We start from the raw sequence: 12,392 nt of genomic DNA on the forward strand, positions 1-12,392 counted from the left end.
GTTCATTAATCCACGTCTGATACAGAACAGCATCCTGAACTCACATTAATTAGACCACTTAGTTCGAAGTTGACGTGTTACAAATACTCAATAGCCATGTTACACATAAAGGCATTCCTGAAAAATGTCCATCTTAAAATAACAAACGCCCCAATATATGTGTATGTGTGTGTGTAATGGTCAAGTATAAAAGAAAAACATATATAACTAAAAAACAAAACCATGGCCCTAGTCCATATCCTAAATATAGACTTGGCTCCAATCAGCCAGGAGCTTTTCAACTTTTCAAGATTGGACTAATTGGATCTGGTCAGCAAGTCCTAGCCAGCTGTTCATTTAGCTGATCTGAAACATTTGTATGAGTGTGAAGAACACATTTTAAGAATGATTTAATTTAACTTTTAATGTCTGAAGATGCCACACTCTGCAGACACACAACAATGGATACCTCTATATAACGGTTCAAAGCTTCTGAAAGCCATAGGGAAAGCAAGTTCAAAGTGCACACATCCTGTGGTATATCTACCAGGGTAAACTTGCAGAAGGGCAGACCAAGCGGGAGGAGCTAAACTGAGCAAGCTTTGTAGCACACAACAAGATTTCAAAGTACCTGGGAAAGCTAACTGGGAGCCGGTGTTATCTGGACAAGGTGGGCAAGAGAGACACAATCAAGCAAAATGTACCCATTGAAATAAAAATACTCATTAGGTATCTTCAGCAAACGAACAGATTATATTCCCAAGGATCTTCAGTAGTTATCTAAGCAAGTTGCAAACCGAAAAGGGGTTCTCTGAGGAGAAAATGCTTTGCTGAAAACTGCACCAAACTTAGCATAAATACCTGGCAGTAATTATGAAATATTGCTGCAATTGGGGCGATGTGAATGGAATTTTGAAAAATCGACTGTGATCAAGCAGTCTAATGGGAACTCTATATTACTGCTGTCTACAAAGCTGCGATGTTCCCACTGCGTGGAAGACCTTTTTTTTTTTTCTCACACTCTGCCAGCAAAGGGGATCAATACTTTTTAGCTCCTGTTTTTGCTGACCTGCAGCTAAACTTTGAAATGTTTAATGAAAACATTTGGGCAGCTTTTGAGCATGGTAACAATTCACAGACACTATAAGTGAAATCTCAGCAATAGTCTGTTTGTGTGAGAGAGAGTGTCTGTGTGTGTGTCTGTGTGTGTGTGCGCATGTGTGAGTGTCTATGGGTCTCTGTGTGTGTGTGTGTGTGTGTGTGCGCATGCATTTACAGGTGTGTCCATATGCCTGGAATAAAATGAGGGACAGCAGTATATTGCTATCCATCTGCTCGTCCTTCAGAGAATAAAGTTTCTCCTCCACTCTCTAACGTCCAAAAGTAAAATTGATTAAATATAGTGGCTTTGTTTGGAAGGCAAGCTGTTCATTTTGGCTTTGTGTTTAACAAATCCTTTCAATGCAGTACCTGGGAAGCCTCATGCACACTTTGATGTGTGTGTTAAAAAGCGGGACACAATCTCTCGGTGTGTGCAGTTCTTGAATACAGTGTACTTCACTCAGGTCCACCTCTTGTGCTCATGGGATTCAGGGATATAGTTCACAGTTCACAAGGGCAGCTCCCTAAACAAATGGACAAGAGCTAGAGATGGCAGGAACCTGTTTAACTATGCTATCATTGGGCATTACTGCAGGTCTACACCACATAGTACTTCTCCCATTTTCGGTAGTGTCCTTCCTGCTGTACAAGGAGGATGTGGCACGCCAGGGGGTGCAGTGTTACTGCCAGGTTGCCCCTGACACCGTCCGTGGAAAACCAGTGGTAGTGAAGCAGCTGCAGTGCACTGACATCCAACACTAGGAATTCACAAGGGAAACTCCCAAGTCTTTGCTGTCTGTGAATGCGGAGCAGTGCAAAGCACCCCCTGCAATTCTTCAAAGATAAGTCAACGTTTTGCCATTTTTTTTTTTTTTCTCTCTCTCTGTCTGGATGAGTGTGAATAGGCAAGATCTTTTCCCAGAAATATTTTTTCCCATTTCTTTAGTTCACAGAGAAAGTAGGCTGACATTTAAAAGTTCTGGACCTTTCATTATGCTTTGACTTATTGGGTCATAACTGCCAGAAAGTTCATAAATCTTTAATGGAGTTATATTACTGTTGCCTGCAGTATAGTAATGTAAAACCCCCTGGAAGAGGAAAGGTAATGAGAAGTGGCTACATTTCCCAGAACCTAAAGTCAACTCAAGAATGCAAGAATGCGACACGTGATCAGAGCTCTGATGAATGCCACATTGTTCCACGTTGTGATGTCACACTCAAGAGATTCCAGCAGGGTGGCCATTGTCTTCACTCATGTGTAATTTTAGACCTTCCTCCAAAACTCTCACTTTTCTGGTTCAGGGAGTCTTCAGCCCAGAAGAGACGCTCAAAACAAGTCACACCCTACACACCCCTCTCCCATTGTGTCCAGTACACAATGCTCCGTGTGACTTACCTGGTCTGGCGCAGAGGGATGGGAAGAGAGATGCACAGGAACGGATCAAAGGTGTTGCTCTGTTTAAGGCAATGGGGGCAGGTCAAAGAAGACCTAAAAGAAAGAAGAATAAAACAGAAGGATTAGTTAAAGTATCTGGATTCTTTCTGCCCACAAAGCCATCTTGTTCTTTAAAAAGTGAATTATAAGAAAGAATGTCTCTAGCGTGTTACATTGAAAGCTTGGCATATTATCCCCCTCACTTTCATGATTGGCTAAGACTAACTTTTGACAAATGCTTTCAACATACAACAATACTGACAATGACATCAGTTCCTTCTGCTTGTAGGTGTTCAGCTGACCCCAGTGTAAAATACACCAGGTCCTCACTTCTAAATATAAAGGTGTATGAAAACTGGGTGGCGTATATAATTGTCTGTTTGAGCTTTTTGTAAGGTACTTTGCCCAGCCGGGGAGGAATAAGAATCCTTCATTTTCAATTCCCACGTGTGTGCAATTCTCATTAATAATTACACTTCATTATTTAACAGGAAGACAACTAAAGCACATTTCCACACCATACATGAAAGCATTCATCTCCAATCTTGCTATACCCGAAAAATAAAAGAAAAAATATTGAAGAAAATATTGAAGAGGAAAGAGAATCCAGTCAGGGTTTGCAACATGGCTTAAGAGAGATAAGGAAGCAGTTTGGGGAGAAGGTGCTTGTCTCTGGTGAAGTCAAGGGTGCCTGTGTCACGACGAGGGGATTTAGGAAGGCTAGATTTGAGGTGTAACTACAACTTCACTGATGACTAAATGCTCACTGAGTCAATAAGCACAGCTGATCCCCCCCATTCCAACCCCTTCAAGTTGTGCATCAAATAAAGAGACACCAGGTCAAACTTGTTTGGAGATCTCCCATCTCCCTGCCAAAGTGGGCGTCAGTTATTACTCCACTAAAGAACTACATATCGACACGTTCATTAGATGCAAAGTTCTTCCGGGCAAAGGGTTCCCCTTCACACTTTGACATGTCGGCAGGGAAACCCATGCAGAAAGTAGACGAGCTCAAAACAAGTCTAAACATTATTCAAATGTAAAGTCAAATCAATACACTTCTGCTGGGAAACAGATCCTCAATAACCTCCCCAATCAAATCATTTCGATTAATCGGAGGAAAAGCTCATGGGTGTTTCCAGAGACCCCGGGAATGTCACAAGCCCCCAGTGTGTATTTTATGTAAGCATCGGCACAGTTCTTCTTCAGTATTCATAATAATCTGCAATACACTCACAGTGTAGTTATATTTCACTAATGATGCTGGTTTACAAATGTACTGCATTGTAGTGGCAGTCAGTTTATTATTTATTATTATTAATACTTCATTTATTACATTTGTATTTGGCTGTTGTATTTGCCAAGATTACATTAATTAAGGAACTCCCAAGTGCTACACATTGTAAGAGTTTATAGTTCATAACAAACGAAGATTTAATTGGTTCTTTGTTGAACAACACAATACAAAAGTAAGTTCTAGTGCACAGCAAAATGCAGTACAAGATACAACAAATACAGAAGGGCAGGAATTCAGGAATGGCAGAATGCCGGTCATGATAGTGGTCTGTAATCTATAGCATTGTAATAGTAATTCAGCAGTAATATTGGTTTACAATATGCTGCACCTTAGTTTAGTTTAGTTTACCAATTGCAACTAAAGTCTATTAGATAGTTATAAGTTGCTCCATTATGTTTGTATACAATGTACAGTACTGTGTAAACAGTTTAGGCAGGTGTGAAAAAAATGCTGTACAGTAAGAATGCTTTCAGAAATAGACATGTTAATAGATTATTATTTATCAATTAACTAAATGCAAAGTGAGTGAACAAAAGGAAAATCTACATCAAATCAATACTTGGTGTGACCACCCTTCGCCTTCAAAACAGCATCAGTTCTTCTAGGTACACTTGCACACAGTTTTTGAAGGAACTCGGCAGGTAGGTTGGCCCAAACATCTTGGAGAACTAACCACAGTTCTTCTGTGGATTTAGGCAGCCTCAGTTGCTTCTCTCTCCATGTAATCCCAGACAGACTCGATGATGTTGAGATCAGGCCTCTGTGGGGGCCATACCATCACTTCCAGGACTCCTCGTTCTTCTTTACGCTGAAGATAGTTCTTAATGACTGTTGCTGTATGTTTGGGGTCATTCTCATGCTGCAGAACAAATTTGGGGCCAATCAGATGCCTCCCTGATGGTATTGCATGATGGATAAGTATCTTACTGTACTTCTCAGCATTGAGGAGACCATTCATTCTGACCAAATCCCCAACTCCATTTGCAGAAATGCAGCCCCAAACTTGCAAGGAACCTCCACCATGCTTCACTGTTGCCTGCAGACACTCATTCGTGTACCGCTCTCCAGCCCTTCAGCAAACAAACTGCCTTCTGCTACAGCCAAATATTTCAAATTTAGACTCATCAGTCCAGAGCACCTGCAGCCATTTTTCTGCACCCCAGTTCCTGTGTTTCCGTGCATAGTTGAGTCGCTTGGCCTTGTTGCCACGTCAGAGGTATGGCTTTTTGGCCGCAAGTCTTCAATGAAGGCCACTTCTGACCAGACTTCTCCAGACAGTAGATGGGTGTACCAGGGTCCCACTGTTTTCTGCCAATTCTGAGCTTATGGCACTGCTGGACATCTTCCGATTGCGAAGTAAGCATGATGTGTCTTTCATCTGCTGCAGTAAGTTTCCTTGGCTGACCACTGCGTCTACGATCCTCAACGTTGCCCATCGCTTTGTGCTTCTTCAAAAGAGCTTGGACAGCACATCTGGAAACCCCTGTCTGCCTTGAAATGTCTGCCTGGGAAAGACCTTGCTGATGCAGTATAACTACCTTGTGTCTTGTTGCTGTGCTCAGTCTTGCCATGGCGTATGACTTTTGACAGTAAACTGTCTTCAGCAACCTCACCTTGTTAGCTGAGTTTGGCTGTTCCTCACAGTTTTATTCCTCCCACACAGCTGTTTCTGTTTCAGTTAATGATTGTGTTTCAATCTACATATTGAATTGATGATCATTAGCACCTGTTTGGTATAACGGTTTAATCATACACCTGACTATGTGCAAATGTACCTAGAAGAACTGATCCAAATATGGATTTGATGTAGATTTTTCTTCTGTTCACTCAGTTTGCATTTGATAAATAAAATCTATTAACATGTCTATTTTTGAAAGCATTCTTACTTTACAGCATTATTTCACACCTGCCTAAAACTTTTGAACAGTACTGTATGTGTGTCGGATTATACAACAGATAAATATAAATGTACAGGAAATGAAACACAGGGGTAAGACATGCTGCCCTATACTCCTCCAGTTATCCTTTAAAATATCCTGTCCCAGCCCACAACCTCTCCTTCTGTGCTGTGTTTATTCCGTGATTAATACTTAACCCACACGTTCTTTTGATGCCATAACCCGAGCTTGTACATCAGCAGGGTTGTCAATAAAATAAATGAAATCTATTTCGGCGAGGACGATAGAACCCATCGGGAATATTATCACGTGGACTAACATATTGCATTCCAAGTGCTGAGTTTCGATCGTGTCCTACAGAACTGGAGATCAAAGGGAGATGAGGCGCAACATTAAGCGGTGAACAGGTGGGGTTTAATGGGCTTGCTAAAACGAGCCAAGAAATCTGTTTCTCAGCTCTTAAGTGGGAAGGTGTTGCAGACTACAGTCACAGATCCACAGCGATTTGTTTCAGTTTTATTTGAAGGGAGAACTAAATGCCGACAGCCGGTTGCTTTGGTGACCAAACCTGCGCTAACTTGAAATGGATTGCCCTGCTTTATTGTAATGTTCTGTCACCCGACCTACAAGCGAAGAAAGAGGAGAAAATCAGTTCAGATTTCTTTATATTCTTTGACTGTCGGACCAAAGTAACAATATTCAAGCGAAGGATCTATGAATTAGTCACTAAATCAAATGCCTTCCAAGCTGGCCAGCAGCCCCGAAAATGCAATAGCAAGCAGCTCGTTATCAGACTGACTTTGAGTCCCATCCAACTGAGTTACCATATCGACCATTTTGGCAATCTGAATATAATCTACAGCACACACACATCAGGCTTTAAAAAATACCAGTTGTGTGGTGCATTGTTCCATTTTCTGAAGCTCTTTAACTAAACCACTCATCATCCATTTACACAAGTTAAAGTTCATACAAGATGCATTAACCGGCCAAGATGAGAGAGAATGACAGTGTGACTACTTGTTGCAGGAAACACAATTTGCTTTTCAGGATAATCATGTTTTCTAGGGGTTTCTGTTTTTTGTTGTTTTGATGCAAGCCACATGAATAATCAATAAGGAAATAATTATCTACGTATTTTCCTGTCAAGTGCAACTTGTGGCACATTTACCTTCATGGTGTGTACTAGCAAATAGTTACACTTCACAGTAATTGATACAGTGATCATGTGTGAGAGTTGTGGACTGAAAAAGTATTAGGTTGTGGGTGGTCTTTGCTTTGAATTTCAGTGAGCAGTTGTATACAGATTACCTGTGGCTTTTGGTCAGTGATGATTGATCTAACTACTACATCTCTTACAGGGCTGTGTGGTCTGTAATTTTCAAAGAAATGCAACTATGAAATGACACATTCTGCCTATGATCCAACAGCAAATGTCCTCCTCCCTTCAGATCTGCCTAAACAGTCCTTAAATTCAATCAAGATTTAAGTCTGCAGTAGTGGCATGTTCCTTGTGTTCCCACCTCATTATAACTCTGGGACCCCCAGCCTCCTGCAGGGGAGAAGTTGCAGCCGTCAAGAGTAAAGCCCGTTTCTCTGCCTGTTCTCGGTTTGGAAACAATTTTCTGCTTTAACGAGTCGTTTATCAGCGAACTCCCTCATTCTGGGCTGTTATAATTCTGCCTGTCAATGAACAGCAGCCCCGGCTATTTTTCATCATTTACTCAGGCGAGGCTTTGCGCCAGTGCGAATGCAGCGCTAATGTAAGTACAAGAGTAGCATTATTAAACATAAGGCACCATCGTGCTAATAATCCCTGAAGTGCTGTTTTCCATTACAACCGAATCAACAACGTCCTAATGCAATAACGCAAGACTCCTGCTGATATTAGTACTCAAACAGTTATTTTATTGTGGTGGTGCTAAATTTACTGAAAAGCATCTCTAGTAAAAGTGGGTCCTGTCGGCTCAATGTACATACAATGCCTTCCTTCATTTAATACTTTTACTGTCGCACCAACTTCTCTCTCTGAAATGCGCAGGTTGGAGGGAAACCCATTTGGGTTTGAAGCACACAGAAGGCATTAATATCGAAGATACCTTGCCACACTGAAGTACAACCCAGATACCCGTTTTTGTACTGGGTAATTATTTAATTCTGACACGGCTACTAAATATAAAGAAGTGAGTCCCTCGCAGAGTCATTCATTCTCATGTCCAATTACAATTACATCTGTATTTAGACCTATGGCTACTGCTACTGCATGGGGTTTTGAGGGGGTGGATATGTGTATTATCCAAGCACATAAATGACCACAGAGCTTTTTTAAACCAGGTAATCTCCAAAAATCATTCAAGTTCTAGAAAACACGTTTTCCAAGTCATCAGCAGAAACCAAAGCCTGTTTCGCAGTTTCACAAAAGACACCAGGCTGGGGAGGTGCGGATGGTAAACAGTATTGAACCTTACCACAGATTGTGTCACTTTCCCTTTAAGCTGAATCCATTTTATTTCACATTGTATTCAGAAAGGGATAGTCCTTTTTTTCTTTTTAAATTAAATAAAAAAAAAAAAAAAATGTTGGTTTTTGGCAACAGTGAAATGCTGCACAGACGATGGTACATTGGCTGGTATTGCTGCGCCCCCTGTTATTTGACAGGTAGGGATCTCACGGTTGTTAGGCATGTCAAATTTCTCAGCTAAAGGTAGGAGAACCAAATAATATAAGAGACTGAAGAGGTCATGATTACAAAAGCCGGGGGCAGTCCGGAGAGGAACGACAGCTCAACTTGGTAACTGGTTTGATTGCTTGCAAGGGACCCCATGGAATTGCAGTATTCGGAGTTTGCCAAATTTGCCGCCGTGTGACAGACCTCCCCCTACAGCAGAATGAAGTGAGGTTTGTAAAGTGCTGAGTTTCCCGGTCATGCACTCGCCTGCCTTGCTGGATCGCTGCACTAAGCTCTCGCTCCAAACCCCAACGTACAAAACCCTCACAAAGAGTTGCCACCTTGGGAAATTAAACCAAAAGCTAAACTGTTTAAATGCATTTCCTATCTCAGGCAGTGTTCGACATACACACAGGAGGGTAAACAAATCCAAGGGTAAAGAAAGCATTATTTAACTAGGTTGACATGTCTCTCTGTACAGTGGCCTCTCTGAACAGAAAGAGATTTATGCTGATTTATGAAGGCCTCGTTTTCTCACATATACATAAAACACCTTTCATTTCTTACAGAAAACCTAGATGCGCATAACCTAGATGCGCAGAGGAAGTACGTTTCAATGAATAAAATATTTAAGACATCTGGTTTAGAATATGCTCCGGGGGGCATAAATCAGTCTGGGACACGCCCGTGCACCTTGAGGGAGGTGACCCACATCCACAGCTAACTACCACCTCCAGCGGAGAGAGCAAGCCCATTTTGGCACAGAAGCAATGCAGTAAATTAAACGCAGAGAAGGAATCCAAAGACTGCACGACAGATCCAAGAACTTCCTTCACAGAACTTCTCACATCGCCGTGCACAACCGTGTGAGATCTGTCTTTTCACTCATTGATGAAATATTCTCCACCTGTGAGACTCTTCGTGTTGCAGCATCAAGCAAGAGACCAGTAGCTTGGAGGTTGTGGTATGGGCAATTCCCTGATGGAAATTATTTAACCCTGAAGAAAAGTTCAGTAGTTTGCCCTGCTGAGTCCGTCCAGGCAGAGCTACTGACCCGATGGAAGCTGATCTTGTGGCGACTTTCAGAAAAGCAACCCAGCTACCCAGAGCTCTGGACCAGAATATGGAATATGGAATATGGAATATGGAATATGGAATAATATGGAAGTTGAGGAGTAACAATGAATGCAGAGTTTATGTCATTAGCTTTACTTTATTTAATTAAGTAACTATTATTTCCATGGGTGATAAGTATTTCACATTATCCTTATTTCATATGATTTCAGGTTTCCCATGTCAAGACTAGCTGTCACAATGCTTCAGCATCAGCAGTTACTAAAAGGAACATGAATGTGCGTGGCCATCTGTTGTTGCAAGATATGAAAGCTAATGCACTAATTCTTCGCAACCGTTTTCCCTGCATTCTAAAGTCGTTTTATTCTGGGCTACAAGAGACGCTACAATAGAGCAGAGAACGGGACACAATCGCAAAGCAATGACCTGCATTCAGAGGGCTTCTTCAGGCAAGCATTTTGTGCAGGTCTCCTATAAAAAAGGCTTCCTCAAGCCATATGCAATTGAATTAAAGAAGAAAAAGCTGAAATCACTCAGAGAAAGATGTAAATTACCGCCGGATGGTGGCGGATAACAGTGATGCTGAATAACGACAAATCAATATCAAAATGAGACCTCAATACACTCAACTATCTTTCCCTTTAATAAAGTATATTTAATGAACACCAGAGAGAGAGATTTCTTTTTCATATGTTTCTTCCGAGTTATTGAGTACGTGCATCATTCAGGCTGGCATATCCACCTAATCTCAAGAACTACGTAACGACAGGAGTCCTGCGTGGGCCCGGACTCGACGAGTCGTTACAGAAGTTGGTGGCAGGCATAAACCAAAACACGTTTCCCGAGGAAAGCTGGAAATAGTCCATGCAGGCTGGAGCTTGTGCAGATATCGGCATATAATTAAGAAATGTTGGCAATTAACTTGAGTTTGTTGCAGAGTGGTAAACATGGGATGCTTAGGATCGACAGCCTTTTCTTAATAGCAAATTAAATGCTGTGAATTAGTATGAATTTCTAGTTTAGTGAAACATCTGCAGCATTGAGCACAACCTATCGAGTGTTGCTTTGCTCTGAGCAGTATAACAGTACATACCACACCAATACTGGCACTCTGGCCATTAAGTGGTATATCAATATGCATTAGACTCAAGGTAAGCCTGTGTTATTGACATGCTAGCACAGTGCCGATTGTCCTGGACTTGTGTAGTACTGATCACATAATTTGTTTGTATTCACAGGCAAAGTAAATCATACCTTAATGCTGTAAAGGCTAACAAATGAAACCGGGCCGTCGCAGCAGCACTGCGATTAGTCTGAGTGGTAGCAGGTCAGGGTAATTGGCAAGGCATTTATTTCACTCAGTGGAGTTCAAGGTTGGACAAACAGAGACATCAGACGGATAATTGCCTGTTTGTCAGAGCCCCCAATGAGCTGACATGGGATTCATTATGTGCAAAATAAATTAGGTGAGGTATTATTATATATTTTTTTCTCAGTGGCCAAACAAAACATCCCATACACCCAATGCGTACATGATCAGACCCTAGACTGACTTCAGGTGCAAAACATTCGGTGAGTCAGAGACTTCAAAGGACCCAGAGAGGTATTTCCACTCCCAGGTTGTAAAGTCCAGGCAGGATAAATGACGGCTTTAAAATAACAATCTAAATCTCCGCGCTAATGGTGTGATAAGGAGCATGACATCATACATTCCAGCAGAGGCTGGGAAAACATCTGCCTCGGCCCCACACCGTCACAGTCCAGGGGCCTGTCCGGCCATCCACCGCTACACGTAGCAACGTTCCTGGCAAAATACTACAGAGTACGGAGTGTATTCTTTGAACGTGTGTCCTCTCCGTGGCATTTGACAAGTGTCTGGTCACAGATTTTTTTTTTTTATATATTAGCACTTTTGATTTCACATTATATAATAAGACAATAAAAATGCACAAATCATTATACTATACATTAAAAATGGATATGAAAGGAAAGGATATGATTACTTGCAGTCAAACAATATCTTCCTGCACTGTACAGTAATTTAGAGACCAAATACAATAATTTGTAAAGAGTTATATGTGCACGTGGGCATAGGTATACTGTCTATTATGTCAGGATTTTGTCATTTATTTGAAGAAAAGAAATACAGACACACACTATTGTTGTTGACTTGCTTTATTATCCTAATATAAAAAAAAAAAAAAAAACTTGTTTTGTGTAGAGTCTATATCCTGCCATAATAATATTATGTTTCTGAATGAGAATTTGTGAGCTGTTGGCTGTATTTCAATATATTTCACTTCAGTTTCAGTAAATAAATAAATATGCATGTAATCATTCTAGCCTGATAAAACCAATGCTTTCTGGGAAAACGGTAATAAATAAGCTCTATGTGAATCTTGCTCTGTAAATATCTAATCCAATCCGAGCACAGTCTGATTGGGGTCCGGGGGCCAACGTGGCCATAATAGAGACATGATGTATTCTTATCCCATAAATAAATGGGAAACTGATACAATTAAATCTTAATGGCATGTTTATTGCAATTTAATGGTTTGCTATTTGCAAAATCATAAACAAGTTTTACTGTGGTCCAATTTCCAACACCGTTATAATAATCAACAAGAAGGGGTTCTCCTGTGGGCTACGTCCACCATGCCACTCTTCCCGTCAGTTAGACCAATCAAATTAAAAACAGGGCTTTTATATTCCTCAGCCCTGCATGGGACACACCCTGGTCTGAGCACAGGGCAGCCCGTTATCAATCTGGCCAGCTCCTGCTATTCTTTTGTTTCTTTCAATCCGGCCCAGGAGACCAATTCCTCAAATCACACTCGGTCCTGTCCAGATCCCCAGCCCCCGAGACTGCCATGACATTCGAAAGCCATTAGACCGACACTCAAGATGTTAGGGAACTGACTCCCAGCACAGACACTGCGC

The 12,392-nt window shown here is 41.3% G+C and overlaps 1 protein-coding gene across 1 annotated transcript in view; it reads right to left on the bottom strand.

The window, feature by feature from the left end:
* The window catches only part of usp43a (ubiquitin specific peptidase 43a), a 120,827-nt gene that overhangs the window by 62,568 nt on the left and 45,867 nt on the right, over nt 1-12,392 (bottom strand). Inside the window, exon 4 of the mRNA XM_066704343.1 lies at nt 2,477-2,569. Within this exon, the coding sequence (XP_066560440.1) occupies nt 2,477-2,569 (93 nt within the window). The remainder of the gene's footprint in view (nt 1-2,476; nt 2,570-12,392) is intronic.

This window comes from Amia ocellicauda, chromosome 5 (assembly GCF_036373705.1).
Source record: "Amia ocellicauda isolate fAmiCal2 chromosome 5, fAmiCal2.hap1, whole genome shotgun sequence".
NCBI classification, from domain to species: Eukaryota; Metazoa; Chordata; class Actinopteri; order Amiiformes; family Amiidae; genus Amia; species Amia ocellicauda.